At 37.6% G+C, this 19,749-nt stretch overlaps 2 protein-coding genes across 2 annotated transcripts in view; both read right to left on the bottom strand.

Annotated features, from left to right (window-relative positions):
• The window catches only part of GRK7 (G protein-coupled receptor kinase 7), a 21,830-nt gene extending 10,903 nt beyond the window's left edge, over window positions 1-10,927 (bottom strand). Inside the window, exons 1-2 of the mRNA XM_009325086.1 lie at window positions 10,056-10,927; window positions 8,847-9,284 (exon numbers count right to left, since the gene is read on the bottom strand). Of these exons, the coding sequence (XP_009323361.1) occupies window positions 8,847-9,284; window positions 10,056-10,805 (1,188 nt within the window). The 5' untranslated portion in view covers window positions 10,806-10,927. The remainder of the gene's footprint in view (window positions 1-8,846; window positions 9,285-10,055) is intronic.
• Window positions 10,928-12,965: 2,038 nt separating this feature from the next.
• On the bottom strand, window positions 12,966-17,470 carry RNF7 (ring finger protein 7). Its single transcript, XM_009325124.1, has 3 exons — window positions 17,388-17,470; window positions 16,861-16,955; window positions 12,966-15,362 (listed from the first exon to the last, which is right to left on the bottom strand). The coding sequence occupies exons 1-3, from the start codon at window positions 17,468-17,470 to the stop codon at window positions 15,244-15,246; spliced, it is 297 nt and encodes a 98-aa protein (XP_009323399.1). The 3' UTR covers window positions 12,966-15,243.
• Between the last annotated feature and the right edge of the window lie 2,279 nt (window positions 17,471-19,749).

Genomic DNA, 19,749 nt, shown 5'->3' with positions numbered 1-19,749 from the left:
TGCAGGAACAGACCACAGAAAACTCTTCTCTGCACACGAGCTAACAGGCCCTAGATGTAGAGAAGAACAACTGATCTGCCCCTGTCACTCACTTTACAATCTTCTTTTTTCTCCCAAGAGCCACTGTGAGGAGGAATGGAGCGTAATTTAAATGAGTCACACAGAGTTGCAGTTCCTCCACACTTTCTCACCACATGTTCATACAGTAACAAGAAGCCAGTTGATCAAATGAATAGGCAACTATCTTTTAAAAGAAGATAAAACCAAATCTAATTAGGACAAAAGGCACCCTTGAAAAGCCTCACAGAACAAAGATTTTGGCATATTGTTAATGCTTAGCAAAGGGAAGGACCTTATGATGGGATGAACCATCATGAATGGATGGGCTACTGATTCAGAAGAACACAAGGAGGACTGTTCAGACTACCAGGAAAAGATAATGAGAAAGACTCTATAGGAGCTTAGGAGCTACTGAATCCCATATGCTTACACAAAATTCAAGCCCAAAGGTTTTTTTCGTTTTCACATAGGGACATAATTTTAACAGGGAAAGCTGTCTGCCTTTAAAAAAACCCACGCAGATAAAAGCACAAAAGGGACAAAACAAATTTCTGCTATGTTAGAAAAAAAGGAAACAAAATTGCCTCTGGGTTCAAAGTCACTAACTGGAGTAGTAAAAAAGTCCACCATTGGTTTTTACTCTTTTAAGCTTGGACATCAGTTGTCACTGAAATCAAGGAAGTTGCACAAATGAAAGAGAAAGCCGCTTCTGTGACAGTAAGGGCAGGCTGCCTCTGTGCTCACACTTGGGAAAAGAAACAGACACAGTTACAGCATGTTTTTCAGTTTTGATTTTCATATAGTGTGAATCTAAGGGATAAATGGCTTGAGGAAGGATGGTCCAGTAACTGGGCACCAATTTTAACTTTGGACTCTACAGCATCTCCCCGCTTTCTTCCTGTGTGATCACACGTAAATCACTATCTTTGCCTCAAATCCCTATTGGAGACAGAACCTAGTAACATCCCCACCTTGGTGAAGTGTCATCAGAAGAAGTATGCATTCACAGACAGTGAAGCAATCAGACATTATAGGGATGGAGCATATAGGACAAGCAGAACACTTGGTACAGACTCATAACCACACAATTAGAATTCAAGAATTATGAGGGTTCTCTAGTCTTCCTGTAACATGATTTTCTCTTTAATTTCCCTTTAAATTTCTCCTGACCATTTCCCATCTATAATGCGGGAATAGTAATACTTCACTTCAGAGGTCTTTATGGGTTTATTATTTAATGACCACAGAATATTCCATAAGCAATATTAATAAGGGAGAAAATTCTCCATCTACTTAGCTCTGTATATATTTTATGAAGCTCTTTATAATGAATGCAAATACAGTATCATAGCCCAACACGCAGGTGGCTTTCTCAAAAACAGGACATCAAAGAGAAATTCTGTGTTCGGTGCCAGTGTGACTGAGGGAACAGGACTGCCAGGTGCCCTGAGAAGGGTACTGGCCCTCCACTGTAGGTACAGCCCCTGTAGGTTAAGCAGTGCGAATGACAATGAGGCCTGGATGGTTACTGTCTATCACTGAAATCCACGGGATTTCATCCACCTTATCTTTCAGGATTATGACGAATGTTGGAGGTACAATTCTTTTACACGTAAATCCAGGAAGATGGGTACTGGCTGCATCAGACCAAAGGCCCATATGGCCAGTTTACTGTCTGTGAATTGGCCAAAAAGTGGATGCATAGGGAAGACTGTAAGAACCTGGCGTATACCTTGATACTTCTCTCCTAGACTCCAACTGTTTGCAGTTCAAGGGCTTCCAGAGACAGAAATGGTTTCTCTCAACAAAGTTGGCTTCCATCAGTTGTCCACTCTCCCCTTGAACCTAGATAAATTCTTCAGACCCTACGAGATCTTTTGCAAGAGAGTCCTGCAGCTTAACTACATGCTGTGTCAAGAACCACCTCCCCGTATTTTGAACCTGCTACCTTTCACTAGCCGATTTTAAACTTGAACAATGAGCAAAACCAAGCCCACAGTTTTCACTTGCTTGTGTCTGTAATTTCAGGATTTTATTTTGTCTTCATAAAAAAGTCATTATACGTTTGTTAACTGAAACTACTCATCACAGTAAGTGGAATGTCACATGCGGTCCAATAAGAACAGAAGTACTACATTCCTCACCATCCTGCAAAACTGCTTCTGGTCAAAGCTGTCAAATCAACAGTTCAAAGAATTACATTGTCAGCCAAATGTTGCATTTCTTACCCAATAAAATAAAAACATCTTTGACAATGTTGAAGCAACAAGTGGCCCACTAGATGATTTACCAGAGAGATCATTCCAGAGTGTATATTATTTTTTATAATAAATAACGAGCCTCAAGAGACAGAGGGACTAAACAGTAGTATTTAGCACTTACATAGCATTTTTCATGTTCAAAGAGCTTAATTAAGCTTTCTAGCAGCTCTAGGAACTTGATAAGGAATCTTATCTCTTGCTTTTTTATAGAACGTGCTATAGCATTTCTTAACTGTCAGATTAAACAATGAAAAACAAGGTTAAAAGTCTTGCAAAGAGACCTGATGCTATGTCTTAAAGGGCTCCAATGTCATTTCCCAGACAGAAAAATGTGTCTCATGGGTGGCACACCCTGTGTAGGAAAAGCATTTCATGGGACACATGGCATTCTCATATTTTTAGGTGACTACAGTGTCCTTTCTGCCATCTCCAAAACTGCAGGAGGCAGAATGATCCCACAAAATCATTTTTGCTCCCTTCACTCTCATGATCATGGCATTCATAGTGGATAAGGTTGCATTCTGTAAAGTATATGTTTCAGAGATTAAAAAAATCTGAAATACCTGTCATGATGACGCACTTCATAACAACTGTGGTTATCAAAATTTTTAAGAACAAAGTTCTGCTAGTAAAACATAATCAATTTTACGTCATACTTCAAAACGCATAAGGAGAATGGTGGTTTTGAAACTGTAAAATAGCAGCAAGTCACTCTAATCCTGAGCAAATGAATGGCTGCCATTGTTCAAAATGCAAAGGAAGAATAAATTTTTACAGAATCGTACCCAATAAGAATGCCATGTGATAATGACCAAAGGTCAACTGTAGAATAGCTTGCTGAGTTATTTTTTATTTCACAAGTCTAAACCCTCCTCCCGCTTCTAAACTGCCTTGAAATTAAACTGCAAGTTTCAGGAACATCTAAATAGATTTCCTTCTGTTTTCCTAAGAAATAGAATCTTATAATAAACAAACATACAGGAGGGCAAAAGGACATTTTGAGTAAGATTTTAACCAAAACATGTTTTTCCTATAAAAATATTATGATGTCCTTCAAATATATAAAACATAGCACAGGAAAACTGTGAAGAAGCCTGAAACCTCTGAAGATATGAATGCACTTTTATAAATACTACAAAAATATGTTTGCCTTATTTTTCAGTTATTATGTCAATATTTAAGCTCTCTGGCTCACATGCACCTGCACAAAAGCAGTTCATAATTTACATGCAACAGTTGCTTTGCACAAAAACCATACCCAGTAAGGGCAGAAAGTTCCTCCCAAAATAAAGAGCAATTACGCACTGACTTCTGGAAAAATGGAATTAAGTCCTCTATATTTCGATACGCGGAGGATATGAGGGTACTAAACAGAAGAACATGCTCACTTTTCTCGCAACCATTCTCAGGAAATTAAGTAGATTACTCTTTTGAAGAAGGGCAGGAGCATTTGACTCTCATACAACGAGTGAATTTTGAGTTGTGTGAGAAAAAGTTGCAGAGACTTCAACAAAAACGATGCCAGGTCAAACTGTTCAAGTGGAGAAACTTGGGATGAAGGCTCCTCATTTCTGTCATGCAAAAAGAACTAGTTCCAGAATCAATCAAGTGAGTACGTAACTAGATAAAACATTTTGCCTATGCAAAAGCCATCTTTGCAGGCTCCAGTTTCTCCTCGTTGCCTATTTCAATTATATAAGACAAAGAGAATACCAACATTTAAAAAGGCGTAATTTCAAGATACAATCTAGTTTATGCACAGTATAATCAACGCATCAGAACAGATGCTACAGGCACATTTGTATGAAAAGTCATAATGTATTTCCTAAAGTCCTGAATAATTATATTATCACTGGCAAAGAGTTTATTTCTGTTTCCAGTGATGTCAGTAAGAACTCTGCCTGAGTAAGTGTGCATGTACACATTTCTAGGTAGACTGCACAGGTACATGTATGTATCACGACAAGATCCCATGTAATCCATGTTTGTGTCATGAGGAAAAAATACATTGTAAGTAGCTTTCAATTGCCTTCTACTTCTTTTATTTCCAAGACTGTTATTGCTCAAACTTGTGTATTTTAATTTTTTTGGTGATTTTTCCAGCACACCTTAGTGAAATTAAAGTTCCCTAAACTCTGTAATTATTACTGTACCAACTACTTACAACTGCCTATATATGTTCAAAATAACAGTCACATGGAAAGCCAGATGCTTCTACTTGCTGCTTTAGCAAATTGAAAAGAAAGGGAGGAAACTAAGGCTGGGTACCCAGCTCTTTCTAGACCTTTGTAAGTTGTAAGGAGCATTGTTTCTGAAAGTATGGTATTTTTATTTACAATAGTTACAGATAATTGGTATAGAACACACAAATATTTCTCAAAAGGAGTATATGTAATGACAATACTTAAAGGATACCAAGGCTACGTCTTCAGTTACGTAAGTATTAAATCACCGGCTGCACAAGGCTTTTTCTGCAGCATAAGCACACATTACTTTATAAGATGACCACATTAAAGTCACCCATCTAAAATTCAAAAAAACTTTACACCCACAAAGATAATAATCTTTGGCTGGTGAACAGTTCATAAACATTATGGTTTCATAGAAATCTTCATCAAAAAGTTGGAAAATGACTAAAACAGGAACTCATTAACTAGCTTATCATTTGTGCCGCCTGATAACCTAATCACCTAACAAGATTTACAAAAGGGATTTATGGATCCTCTAGCTGATGTATGGCTGATGGGCATTTATTCATACATGAGAAGCTAGGAATTTTTTTGATGCTTTGAAAGCAGAATAAATTTATCTTTAATGGCTCGTACACTCGTGAGAGGTGTGCAAAACCTTCAGAATGCATCGAAATACTGTATTTTTTGCAATCTAATGAAATAAATACACAGATAAATCCATATATTATATACTATTCAACCCTGTATAAGGAATGATGAAAGTCATCATATGATGTTTCTACTTCATAATATATAGGAAAAAAAGAGACATAGAAAAAAAAGGCGGAAAACTGCTGCTTTGTTTCACTGTCTATGATGTATTAAGAGACATTTTCATACCAGCATAGTTACAGTCAAACACATGGAGATGAATATTTTTTAAGTAGGTGCCTAAGATGAGATGTCTACTCCACATTTGTTTACCTGGCTCCTCCTGATATATAAAAGGTATGGAAGAGTTTTCTATTTTATTTTGTTTACTCGCAAGGAAGATCCACTTAACACCTGAAGAACTAGAGAGATCATGAAAAGCTTAGCATTCAGGAAGAAAAACCTAAATCGCTGGGAGAGATTTTTAGACAGTTGTTGAAAAATCTCTAATTATTTTACTTTAGCATCTATTTAGTTCACAGCTGCAGAAAACAATTTGGAGGAAAGCGCTCTATTTTAAAAAAGGCACCATTCTGCTTCTTTAGAAGAGTATGAGACTAAAACAGGATCTCCGTACTCAGAATGAATATAATCTCGTAACAAAAGTAGCTTTACTGAATACAAGGGTAGCTTGCATTGTAGAAATCTGTTCACTGTGAGTAAACTGTTAAACTACGACCCAGAAAAGCATATTACTGTTTGCCTTCTGAAACAGTACTTCAGCAAAACAAGGAATTCAACAGTTGCTGCTACTGATATTTCTAAGATGAAAAACAAGAAATAAAATGAAAAAAATCAAACAACTCAAGCTCAGAAACTTTCATTAGACAGCAGAAAAAAGGAAAAAAATCCAAGGTTTTTTTTTTTTAATCTATCACCTTACAGAAAGACCACAATAGATGCAATTTTTAAAATTATTTCTACCTGACATTTAACAAATAAACTATCTTAATTCTTCATAATGTGTGTAAGACCGGCTGAGTAAAATTTATCTTAACAGAGGAAATAAATGACCGTTAACTGTACCAGACAGCTAAACCATGGTTTCATTTGGTACTAGGGGTACTAGTTAACTACTTTCAGGCAGTAAAATGACTTATGAATATGATTAAAGCAAAGTTAGGCATTATTCTCATAGTGCAATAGAACAGTATTTTAAGTATGATATTGAAGAACCAGGTCATAAAAGAGGGCTACAAGGTTACAAGGCTTTAAAGTCAGAACTGCTGGAGAGATGAATGAAGTTCAGTGTACTACAGCATCCATCAAAACAGAAGGATTCTTTGCAAACAGATGAATAAATTGAAATGAAAAGGTTTTATGTTATAGATCAGTAGTATTTTCCCTATAATTAGTGACTGAAAATTGTAAGCCTTAAGTTGTCAGTTCAGACCATCATCCAAAATCTAGAAACAGCTTTATGATGTTAGGCACTTCACTCAGACATACAGTACAATAGAGGTTTGGCCTGGAGGAATATGTTTTCTGCTTTAGCTTATAAAATTGCCCTTATAAAACTGTGTCCACAAAATGGTGCAACTGATTAAATTTCATTTAATAAATCTGTCTTGGAGCCATATATCTTTTTGGGTGAAAAAAACCCCAAACCTATACAAATATCTTCTCTCAAGATTTTTTTAAAGTGATAACAATTTGGTAGTCATACTCAAAAAGCACACTATGATATAAACTTTCTGCCAATTTTAAGTCCCAATGTAACTGTGATTAGTAAACAAAAATTCATTTAACAGCACCATTTTTATTTTATTACAGGAGTACATGGTGAAGCTTAATGCAACAAATACTGTAAAGGTGTCTTTAGGTCTTCCTGTATATGACGTTACTATAAATAATAGTAATATCTAGCTCTTATATAGCTTTCAAATGACTCAAATAGGGTTAGTTTATATAAATGCAAAACAATACTGGGAATTATTATGCATTTGACTCACTCATAGTTATGACACAGAAAAAAAAAACCCCAAACTTCTTTTTCTTCCTTCTCCTATTTTAATTTCCTGTATGAATAAAACTGCCTTTAACAGAAATTCCTTATAACACACTACAATCGTGTAGTATATTATTCATTGCAGGTTTTGCTCTAATAAAAACACTCATATAACTGTGAATAGCGCTTCTAAAAACAGTGAACAACAGAAGAAAAAATCATTATAACAACCTGATGACTGTCATAGAAAGTGAGGAACAACCGCCTTGTCCACTACTGCTTTGAGATTCTACCCTAATACCAACAGAAGTGGTTAGACACATCTAAATACATTCTTTCATTTTGTTTTTTTTTTCTTCTGCCAAACCCCATGTATTTACAAGTAGGAAAAACTGCCCTCGGACAAAATGATTTCTTCTGATTGTAATAACTGCATGCATCTATAACTTGCAAAGCACGGTAAGGTGTATAGCTTTGGGTTCACTGATCAAAATGCCATCTTCACAAACAAAACAACATTCCCATTTCACCTTAGTTCTATTTAAAAACCTGCCTTAGCTTTCACAGAAACTGTATTTTCATATCTAACACACAATGCAGTCTCATTTTAAAATTATTTCCTATCTAAAAATACAGCCGTTTCCATATTTTCTTTCACCAAGAACTAATAACACTCATAATACAAACTTTTTAAATCGCCAGGAAAAAAATATATCCCTCAAATTACAAATTACTGTATAAAGTAACAATGTCAAAGACGTGTATACTTCAAGCATGATGCAAAAGATTACTAGCAGGTCCTCTCTCTTCTACTGAATTTCTACAGAGTAACTTGAAAGAACTGGGGAGTTTAACATAAGACAGTTAGACCAGTTTATAATGTTGCTTCCATTTCTTCATATTCTTAGTGTATTTCAGACACGTTCACTCATTGTATACATCTTTAAGCTCCAGACACCTTGGAGAAATATGCTTTTTTCATAGTTAAGCTACCTGAATACATCTTTCTTGTGTAAACCTCATGACATTATTACAAATCTGGGTTAGTTTTGGGATGACTTCGGCACAGCCAAGTGCTGGAGTCTAATTCACACAGCAAAAACCAGTTGGTCATCCATCTCTTTCTTCCTACACACGCACACAGGCATGTACACAGGCAAACTGTCATCAAGTCTGCTAGCTTTTTCGGGAATTAATTTGTGGGGGGAGGAAGGTTGGCAATGATTTATTGTGCAGCACCATGAACACCTGCAATACAATCAGTAGCATCACTTAAGAGTAATCTGGAAGAAATTGCACTCTTCTAGGAGCAAAAACTGAATACAGAAGGAGTCATATCTTTGAGTGCTGCTCATTAAACAAGTACTTGGTTAAATCCCTGACTATGCACTATTGCTCAAGGCACAAGGCATCTGTGTTAGCCTCTCTAAAATGATCAGTTCAAGAGTTTATCTTAAGAGAAACAACAGGTCAAGTCGATTCTACTGTTTCTGTGTAAGAGAAGTTATTTTACTACATATAGCGTCTAAGAGTTAATCAACCAAATCTTCTTACCACCTGTCTCTTAGAATGAAATGACCACGTAAGGTCTTTAGCAAAGAACAAATCCCGGGAAATTAAGTCTTGGACTCATAATGTATTAGAAATAGAACAGATTCCCTTCCCACTGCCCACGTTCAATGAATTTGTACTCACCCTCTGTGTAATGTTTTTTCCTTCTTTGACTCGCACTGCCAATCCAAGATCAGACAGTCTGCAATTACCGTTATCATCCAGGAGGACATTTTCTGGTTTCATGTCCCGGTACACAATCTTCATGGAATGGAGATGCAGAATCCCACAGGTGATCTGAGCTGAATAATAGATGACCCTGTTCATTTCCAAACCCCTTTCTCCCACATTGTAGATGTGAAACTTCAGATCCCCTCCATTCATGAGGGTCATGACAAGACACAGGTGGGTTTTGGTCTCATAGGCATAAGCTAGTGTGACTATGAAAGGACTGTTGACCTTCTCTAGGATCTCTTTCTCCAGTAGTGCCATCTTCTCTCCACCTTTCTTTTTCAGCCTTTTCTTATCCAGTTTCTTGCAGGCATACATCTTGCCAGTATTTTTCACCTGGATGGCACAAACCTAGAGAAGCAAGATGCATGAGGAAAGGTAATGAAGGAATTTTACGCATACAGACCGGAATATCAAGGGCAGTAATAGGCAGGAACCGGGGAATCACAGATGCGTATTAGTAGCTGCTGATGCTAACTTCCGTGGCAGAGTGTATTAACAGAGAAAATAAGGAAAAAACAAGCATACAACCTGTTCTGTTCCGTACCAGTATATGGTGGACCTTATGCAAAGTTCTTGAGGACACCATTAGTAGACATGTGTTAGCAAATAAAACGAACAAGAACCCATTCTCTGACAATGAGAATAAGCGGCATATACAGCTTGCGTCTGTACAGCTAAACTCTCTTCCATCTCAAAAAAAAAGGTAGCCTTATTCATACTGCATTTTGGGAACAGATCCTGTTCTGTGTTATTCCCTAAACTGCACCTAGGAACCATCTGGGAGTGTGTGAGATAGCACAGGCTAAAACAGTGCCAAGGAGCAGACTAACAATGAACTATATAGACCGTCATGCAAGCTTTTGTAAAGAAGCCTGCTTTTTACTAGCATAGATACCGAATATAAAAATTTTAGAGTAGCTCTTCACTAACAGGCATCTGGAGCCTCTATCACAGTATAGATAACAAACCCAGCCTAATTTCTGGGAAATGGACTATCTGAAGGAGCAAGTTTTGCAAAACCTTGGACAATTTCTTAAACCATTGCCAAGTTCCTCTTTGCAAACCCACCTGCTGGTCTTGAAAGGGGATGACCCACATCCTTAAAAGTACAGCTCTTACCTCTCCAAAGCCACCTTTGCCCAGCACTCGGAATTCATAGAAGTATTTCTCAGTTACCGGCTGATTCTCAAAAACTTTCCATTGGATGAATTTGTCATAGAAGGGGCTGGTCTGGAACTCCTGGAAAGGCTTGTCTTTAAGGAAGAGTTTGGATTCCTCCTTGGCCAGCTGTATGACATTCTCATAGTCTTCTGCAGTAGCTGCCTGGCATTTGCTGGCCAAGTCAGAGCTCATGAAAGCCAGACAGTTTTTGGAGCCTGCCTTAAGAAAATTGGTGATCATATTCTCCATGGTACTGCTCTTGACAGTGTCCTCTGCCAACTCCCAGTTTGACACCTCATCCAGGAAGTCCCTAGCTACCAAATATTCTGGCACTGTGTCTAAGAAGTCTCTGAAGAATTTCTTGCCAATGGGCTGCTGCTCACAGATGCTGTCATAATCAGCAACAACAGACTGTCTAGCCTCTCTGCATTGATCAACGTTGGGCAGTGAGAGGCTCTTACGTTTCTTTTGCATCTCCCTGCTGTCTCCATCTCCACTCTTCCTTGCCTGCAGATAGGCGGTGTTGGCAATCAGGTTGTCAAGCCCCCCCATGTCACACATCTTGGCAAGCTCTTGGGGTGGCAGAGCTTGGTTGAGACAAAACGAGTAACTGGCCCAAGTGCTGTGCTGTAGCTGCCCTGTACTTCTCCCTGCTAGTAGTGTGTGGGAGCTTCTGAAAAACACCAGAGAGACTAACTGCTTTTGCATTAAATACCTCTCAAGGATTTTCACTAAGTACCTTTAGGTATATGCACCATTCGTGGAAAGTGACTGGTAAGAGGTTTCTCTGTAAGGAGCTTTGAGTTTGCTATGTATAGCTGAGGGATGACATCCTAGACAAACCTTCTCACTGGCAGCACCAAACGCACACAGTTCAGCTGCTGTTTTTTAGAATGGACCCTGATAACCTTTAAGCGCACCAAGATTCCCTCTATATGCACTGTCCCTGGCTGCTCAAAACATGCAGAGATTCCTGTCTGCAATACATGCACACTCCAAACTCAGTGGCACTCTGGCCACAGTTAATAGGACAGCCTCATATCTCCCTTGCTTGACACAGAGACCACCAATGTACTAAGAATTATGTAAGTTGGGATCTGTTTTTACAAAAAGCTTTTATCGCAAATCTGCCATGCCTGAAACAGAAGTTGACATAGACGAACATGAGTCACTCAGCTTTAAATTATCACACAATTCAGTGCTTTCAGCATCCACACTTCCAAAACTCAAGTTATACTCAACATCAATGACTGAGCTCCACAGACACTTTGTGCAAACCTTGATGTGGCTCGCTCTGAGCAGATTACATGCAGAGCCTAAGACCTGCTGCTGGTCTAAAAATAATGATCCCTATATATGAAACAACATATAATTCTGACTTCATCTCCTACCCACAGAAAAAGGAAAAACATTTCAAATGACCAGCCAAATCTTGCCAAGACACTTCCATATGTTATTGTGGCCTCAGTTTATTTTCCCTGCTGAGCTTTATGACAGTAGGTGTAGGATGAGAAGGTGGTAAACAGCGTATGGCTGAGGTGGCATCAACAAAGGGACAAAGCTGATTATAGTCAAGTGAAGGCAAATTCCACCGGACTTCACTCATTGGCTGCCTACCAGGAAGCCTGTGCCCCATTTTTTTCCCAAAAGAATAAAAATCATATGTAGCACTTTCTAGGCTAAGCTGTGGGGTCATGCGATTTGGCTGCTAAAACTTTCCTTAAATATAAGGAAGGTATTATGGGAACAGGAAAAGCAGTTCCATGATTCTTCCAGTAGCAATGGGGTCAAGCTGTACTCTTGAAGTCAAGGTCAAGTTTCCTTTTCTCTTTTTTCACTCTTAGAGCAAGTTGAAGAGCTGAATCACAAACGCTAAACATTAGGAGTAACAACAAGCACCTCCCAGGCTCCCTACAGTACATGCTAAGCGCTTCTTGGCTGCTTTTTGTCACTCTACTACTATGCAGTATTTTGTTTTTACATGCTTAATCCTGTCTGCGTTGAGTCCATTTGACATATAACTCATGCTTATACTCTACAAAATTACATTAGAGGTGTGAGTGTTTTTCTAGCTGTGATTGAGAGGGCCATCCATCGCAAACTGCTATGTGTGCATGAGAATGCGGCGTACTCTAAAGCGGAGTATTTGAAAGTCTTGCTTGTATAGCAATCACTAATTCTGCCAGGTGAATGCAAGCACAGGGCAGGAGAAGGTTACATAAAGGTCTAAATAATGCAGCCAGCAGAGTAAGCAAAACTGAAAAAAGTCAAAGAAAAAAATGTGGAATTCTGCTGGTGGCTTTCCTGAAAATGGTGCCCACAGCAACATATTCCTGTAATATCCTGGGTACAGAGAGGCAAGAAAGGAGGTAATAAAAGCTTTAATTTCAGCAGAGTCTTTTTTACATTTAGCAAGAATGCCACCACAGCTCAAACAGTAGCAGTATGAATGGCTGGTAGTTGGGGACCTAAGGGTGAAGTCAAGCTTACACCAGCTATTGATATATTCACGTCTAAGCAAATCAAGCGAATACCTAATGTTTACGGTATCTGCATAAGAAAGACACATTTACAGCTCCAAAAATCATTCTGCTCTGTTAATCAGAATCTTTCCTGATTTCTACAGAACATAAGCTTTCTCTAAAAGAACATAACTTCATAAAAAGCAAAGTGAAACAATACGATCTTTGGACACATATTCATTAGTCCAGTCACTTTGAGAGAATACTCTAGCTAGATTTGCGGAATTATCCAAATCTGCCCAGCATTTATTAAACAGCAGAGAAAAGTAGATCAGCATTAATCTATTAGTCGATAATGGCTATTTAAGTTAGTGTTACCTACTCATAAAACAGTATGTTTGGGTGAGAAGCAAAACTGATTTATTTTGCATGTACAAGAAGTGAACAAATTCAGGACTAAAAATGGGTACTTATTAAGAACTACGCTAATGGAGTATCAGGGTATGATTTGGAACAGAAGAAAGTTCCTCTGGTGCAAAGCTCATAGAAAGACTGGGACTTAAGCTAATCTCTAAATCACAGAGGAAAATATGCAGAACTTAAAATTCATTACCTTATATTCTAGGCGAACCTCTACTGGTCAACAAGATACTTATAATACACAAACAGATATACACAAATATCAGCTGCTTTGATTTCAACATTAACTTTCCTAATACCTCATTTGTGTTAACACCTGCTTGAGCTGACAGTTTGCAAACTTTTCTACAATTATAATTCTCAGCTACTCTTGTCATGCACGTGACGTGAACTGAAAGCAGGGTGAAAATTACTTTGGTACTTTCCATATTCACCTATAAACCAAAGCAAAATGAAGAAAGAAGTCCTCTGATGGGACTAGATGGAGTTAATAGAGGTTAGAGGATGGAGCCTGGAACCAAATTCTGGCAGAGAAAATAGGTGGTAGTTAAGATATAGTTTAACTTTGACAGCTAAAAATTATTTCCACATCCAACCAGGCATTCTTTTGCAACCATTTTAGAAAGAATCCTTTTACACAAACAGAAATACTCTACAACAACGGAAATGCTATAGGCACTTCATTACTACTGTTAACCTATTTTATATTTGTTTTCAATTTTAAGACAGACATCATCCGGGATAATAACCACCAATGTGATACACTGTAACAGTGACACAGAGGATTTTTTTTATCTCAGTGTGTAATGAGACAAAAGCTGTATTTAAAAAATTCAAAACATTTTAAAAACAGGATTACAAGTGTTAAACAAAAACACAGGAAACTCTGCATGTATGCTTGATGACACAAAGATTGCCACTGGAACTACTTTACACAGCGAAGATAAACCTCTTTAAATATACTTAAACAGCACTAAATAGAAATACATCTGCTGAGAAATGCATTAATCTTAAACATTTAAGATGGTAATTTTGAAGTAAACAATGATATGCATATAACATTGCTTCAATTTCGCCCAGGTTTATTAACCATTTTATTAAGCCTGAATTTGTTACAGACTTAAAGCAGTAATTCAACCTATTACATATATTAAAAAAAAACCCCACAGCATATGTTCAGATTAATAGTAATTACTTCAGATATTTTTAGCGAAAAGACAAAGTCAGAGGCAAGCACTTAAATATTTGTAAGAAAAAAATCACACCATATGAAAAAGGTGATATATTGAGGATTTCCACAAAAATGAAACAATGCTTTCTCCCACTTCCAAAACATTGTAACCAATAAAATGATGATAAAGAAATTTCTATTAACTGAATTTTCATGAAACCACAATTTAACATTTTTACCTATATTTAATTAGTACCTGCTTTCCTCGGGATATTTAAATTATCAGTTTTGTTTGCTTTCTATATTAGTCAGGTAACCAGCGAGATTTTTTACGCCCCTGGTTAACTGATATCAAATACCTGTCTTTGTACCAAAAGTCTCTGGATTAAAAATACGTCTCCATGATCTTTAACAGAAATATAAATAAAAAAATTATTAATGCGGTTAAATTTTAATACTATGGTTTTAGAAATCGTGTAAAGAATATAATACAGTGACAGACTTAGAGATACAACAAAACAAAATTTTCTGAAGTCATAAAGAAAACCTAAATTAGAAACGTTTAGTATAGCGTGATGGAAAAAGCACATAGCAAATGCTTTACACACTATTCATTTTAGATTAAAAACCAGAATACTTTCTAAAAAACTCACCGACTGTGTTTTTGTATACAATATTACTTAGAAAACAATTTCTTTATCCTGACAGTAAACTATGCAGCGTATCAGACTTACGGGTAAGGTCGCCCTTTCAAATTAATTAATTTAGCTATGCAAAAACATTAGACAAACTGTATTTAGGGTATAATCCGCACCACCACACTTCTATGCTCTGATGCAGTTAACACTCAAATCATAACAGATACATTTGTTAATGTAATGTCTCTCTTTTTTCAGTTGTGGAAATATCTGCGTAAGACTGACCATTACCTCCACATTCAGCAAAGAACATACAACAAAACCACACTGATCTTGTAGCAGATAAACTAAATAAATCATGCCACAATTGACATGTTCCATTATTTGTATGAGCATATGGCATAAGACATACACCATTTCAACAAGTTCAACAGAAAAAAAAACTTCCAGTGTTTTTATTTGCCTATTCTCTGGACTACCCAGTCCTGCTGACAGAGGGGACAGCGATTATTCTGTTTCACCCACAAGGACATGCAGCAATTGTGGAAGGAATGATTGCATTCTCCCCAAACCACTGAAAGAGAAGAAAGAACATGTTCCAGTCACACTCAACTGTGCAATCAACACTACAGCAAGGTCCAAATCATCATTCTCAGATGTTTATAACCACTGCAAGCTTTAGAGACAAAATGGGTCATCACTGATTTATCCACTGAGATTGGATTATTATGGTCATTCTGATGATAGTCAGTTCTCTGTCATCAATCCTTTTACTTATTTCCAACCATGAAAAAAGTAATGAGTATCTTCTCACCTTCTTGTATGAAGTAACAGTTTTGTGAATGTATAAACACATTCATCACGTTGTGTCCAGGAAATACGTGCAACTATCCAAGTTCTTCACTTCACCTTCCCCAGTACCAAAATACAGCCAATGCACTACTGCCTGACTATCATACAAGAGCGTATCACCAAATTCTCACCTGAAATGCGGTGTTTAAACTTAAGTGTACGATATCAAGGAGGCACGTTTGACACATGATATAGCCTCAAAATGGGATCTTAGACCAGAAGTTATTCACAGGCTACAATTGTTTCAACACAACAAAAAGGGTTATCTATTGTCCATCTACTCCTGAATAGTATTAATTTGCTTTTTTCCCTTATGAGTTCACATTTTCCGTATTGGAATACAAGGGTACCAATCAAAGGAATGTTGTAAATTATGCTTTTTTTTTCTTCCTCTCTGACTATCTTAAATAGGACACTTAGCAAGCCAATTAAGATATCTGGAACAGGAAATTCCTTTTCTCACTGAAACAATCATCAAAAACAACAGTGGATTAAGTTTGAGACAATATACTTCAAAACAGAAAGAACAAGGGCATGGAAAGGTTTACCACTGGTTTAAAAGTTGACTTAAAGGTTTAAAGCAAACTCTTTGAGACAATTTTCACTACTTCTGATTTAAATGTATCAGAATTAAGTTAAGATTTGCTTTTGCATACACTGGTATGCAATTGAAAGTATGTTTATGTTTAAACAGCACTATAGCAAACTCAAGTGATTCCACTTTTTCAAATGGAAAGTGAACAAACAAGCAATTGCCTCCACTATGTCTGAATTAAGACTGGGAAGAATACTGCTTTCTAGCCCAGACACACATTTATTTCAGAACAGAGGATTTTTATTGGTATTACCATTGTGTCTTCTGGCATGAATCCTGGAAGAAAAAAAAGTAGCCTTTTACTACCCGCTTCAAAAGTGTACACTATCATCTCCTCAATTATAGTCAGGGTGAGAGAAACTTAAACCTCTCAGTTGCTTATGTGTTGACTGCAAATTTGAAGCTGTTTTGTTCTACAGCATGTCTGAAGTGAAAACTAATTTTATTAGTGCTCAAAAATAAAGCATAAAGTATTACTAATGTAAAAAGATGACACAATGTAGAACAATGTAGACACCAGTTTACTTTTGAGCATTAATAAAATTAGTATTCCCTTCAAACTTTAAAATGCACCCTACTGAGAGAAGCTTCAATTGAAAAACAAGCGAATGAAATCACTACATACCAACACAATCTTCTTGTTTGTTTTCAGCTTGACATCTAAGACAGGCATCTAAAAGTAAACAAGAACAAGACTCAATTTGATTCTCAGGATTCCATCTTAAGAATAGGTTTGTCAGAGGAAAATATAAACTCTAAAACTAATTTACAGAGGTAAAAATCCCAAGTTTTGATGTCTAGTTCAGCCCTTTAACATTAAATAACCCCCCCTAAATTTTAAAATGGTGCACATGACAATGAAAGATATAACTGAAAGAGATCAGAAGGACTATAAACTGTCCAACAAGTTTTGTTTATTTTCCATTGCTCTGGTATTTTCATAACTTCTGCTGAAAAAAAGCCTTCTCCATTTTGTAGATATAACAACCAGCAGATTTGTGCCAAGGCACTCAGGCATATTAAGACCAGAGCAAGCACAAAGCCAAACCCTAATTACAGGACTTTGTTTTTCAGATGTCAGCATCTCCTTTTAAGGAAATCACTCACAATTTTGATTTTTTTAGGCTGTACATCTCTCCCCACAACACCCACCTCCTACTACTTTCTATACAGTCGTTTTCCTTGATAAGTACCTGCATGTAATTTTCATGAGTGTCATATACACATGCAAACATATTGGTCAATTTGATAATATAAATGAATAGATAAACATGGAACAGCATCTGATTAAAAACATTTATCATCTTTATGCACTCCAGTCTGTAGCTATAGGACTGGATGGCAGGTTCAGGACTCAATAAGATACAGAAGTGACAACTTCCAGACTTAGTACTGTGCTACACACATACAGTGGAAAAATGCCTCTGTTTCTCCTTTGCCCCAACATGGCCTGCCATAGACATATGTGCACACACCATGCACAACAGAAAGCGCTCAACTATTATGGGAGCAAAAGTATCTTCGTCTCCTCCAAAGAAAAGGTAATAGTTTAAACAAAGGCTGGACCTGGCCTACATGTCACTAGTTGGACCATATTTTCCTAGAAGACAGAAACATAACGTGCTACAGGAATTTAGATTTGAGTATTTTTGCCTTCTCTGCCAGATACAGCCGGCACTTCTATTTTAGATTCATCTGCCCAAACATTCCTCGTTTTCTCAGGTAATAAAGAACAAAAAGGACACAAACTCTGAAACAGTTGCCCTTTCCTCACTGATATAGAAGTAAGGCAATAAATAAAATTTCCTGTTGTCTGTTCCTATAATTTGTATTTCCACTGCATTTAAGGGCCAAGCTGCAGGGAAGATTCAGCCACGCTGCTTCAACTTGTATCATGGTACATCGAAGCAAACTGATCCGGGGTCACCTCAATATGCAGGGCAGTAAGGTGTGGCAGACTAGTAGTCACTATAAAAGCAGCTTTCCTCTCCTAGCCCTAGATTTGCAGTTTCAGACAGAGAAGCAGCACCGAGAGCTGAGGACAGAAATCACTGCAACCATACCAAGGTAAGCTGTCCCCACTCCTGCATCGACCCCTAAGGGTATCAGTCTGAAAGGTTAAGCAAATCTAAGTCAGTACTGCTGCAATCCTGCCCTTCCCAGCTAACACCTGCATTTTTGCTTCTTTCCCGTGTGCTTCTGTGATCCTTGACGAACACGTTGATTCAAGGAGTTAAACCAGTAGAAAATTCAGCCAGCTAACACCTCCCTCCCTCGCAAAAATCAAACAAATTAACTTTCAACAAGTGCCAGCTTAAGTCTGGCAGCGCCTCCAACCTAAGGTTACTGCAGACGCAGTGGCTCTACAGGAGCCAGACCGGGTCTGGCAGGGTCAACGTGAAATTGCTAAACTAAAGTTAGTAATGATCAAGTTTCACGCTCTAACAATGCGGTTTGTTCTCAAAAAATGGTTACCAGATTTTTCTGCTAGTTTCAGATGAAAAAGTACTCCCTTGGTCTAGTTATGAAAAATTATAAATAAACTTTTTTTTTTTTAAACTTAAAGCTCTAGGTAAGATTTTGTTCATTTAAGACTTTTTTATAGCACCCTGTAACAGGCTAGCTAGAACAGGGAAATACATTCTTAAAATTATGGCTTACACGGAAGATGAAGCCAATTTCCTATTTCCAGGGTGGTCTCTGTTCACCATATAAAAGCAGACAATCTTCAAACCATGCTTATGCAAAAGGTGAATCTCCTACCACTTCAGTCTGGGCTGCATCTTTTTTCCTCTAGTACACCTTTTTGCCTTTTCTGTTCCACAGAACATTCTCAGTAAAAACATGTATGAGAAATGACAGCATTGCATATTTTGTCTCATTTCTGTCAAGCCAAAACCTGACTGGATTTGCAGTATCATGGCTCCTGGACCTACAAAAGCAAGGTGCTGTGGAGGGAATCTTGGGTCATTTGTCCTGCCAGACTGTACCAAGCCCAATGAGAGGACAGTTATGCCTAGGATGACTCAGCATAGTAAAAATCGGATGTAGAGATACAGTAGAGAAAGAATTTAAAGAATTATCAAAGATCTAAGATAAATATCATACTCGTAAAATATGTCAGAAAACAGTAATGCCAGTCAATGATGAAGCTGCTTTCAAAGAGATGCTCCAGATTTCAAAACCAGGTGACCTAACCCCTTTCTTTTCAATAGATTTTTCGGTACGTTCACATGTGTTAAAATGCGCTAGTGATCAGGAGGCTTGGGTAGAAGCGTTAGAGACTCTGGATTAACAGATTTGGAAAATGAATTTATATCGACATCCAAAACTGCTTCTTCTTTTAAAAAAAAATCCCCACCCAACAGAAAAACAGCAGCACCACACATCTAGCACTTTGGTCAGCTCGGCGCTTGCGGAGTTCGCCGACGGACAAGAAACAGACTCCACGAAGAAGGCGCCTTTGCGGAGGCCGGGGACGGCAGGACAGCAGCCCGCCTGCGGGCCCCGGCAC

Source organism: Pygoscelis adeliae, unplaced genomic scaffold (assembly GCF_000699105.1).
Source record: "Pygoscelis adeliae isolate BGI_AS28 unplaced genomic scaffold, ASM69910v1 Scaffold155, whole genome shotgun sequence".
NCBI classification, from domain to species: Eukaryota; Metazoa; Chordata; class Aves; order Sphenisciformes; family Spheniscidae; genus Pygoscelis; species Pygoscelis adeliae.
Note: the sequence above shows the minus strand (reverse complement) of the source record. Positions and strands in the feature narration are given on the sequence as shown.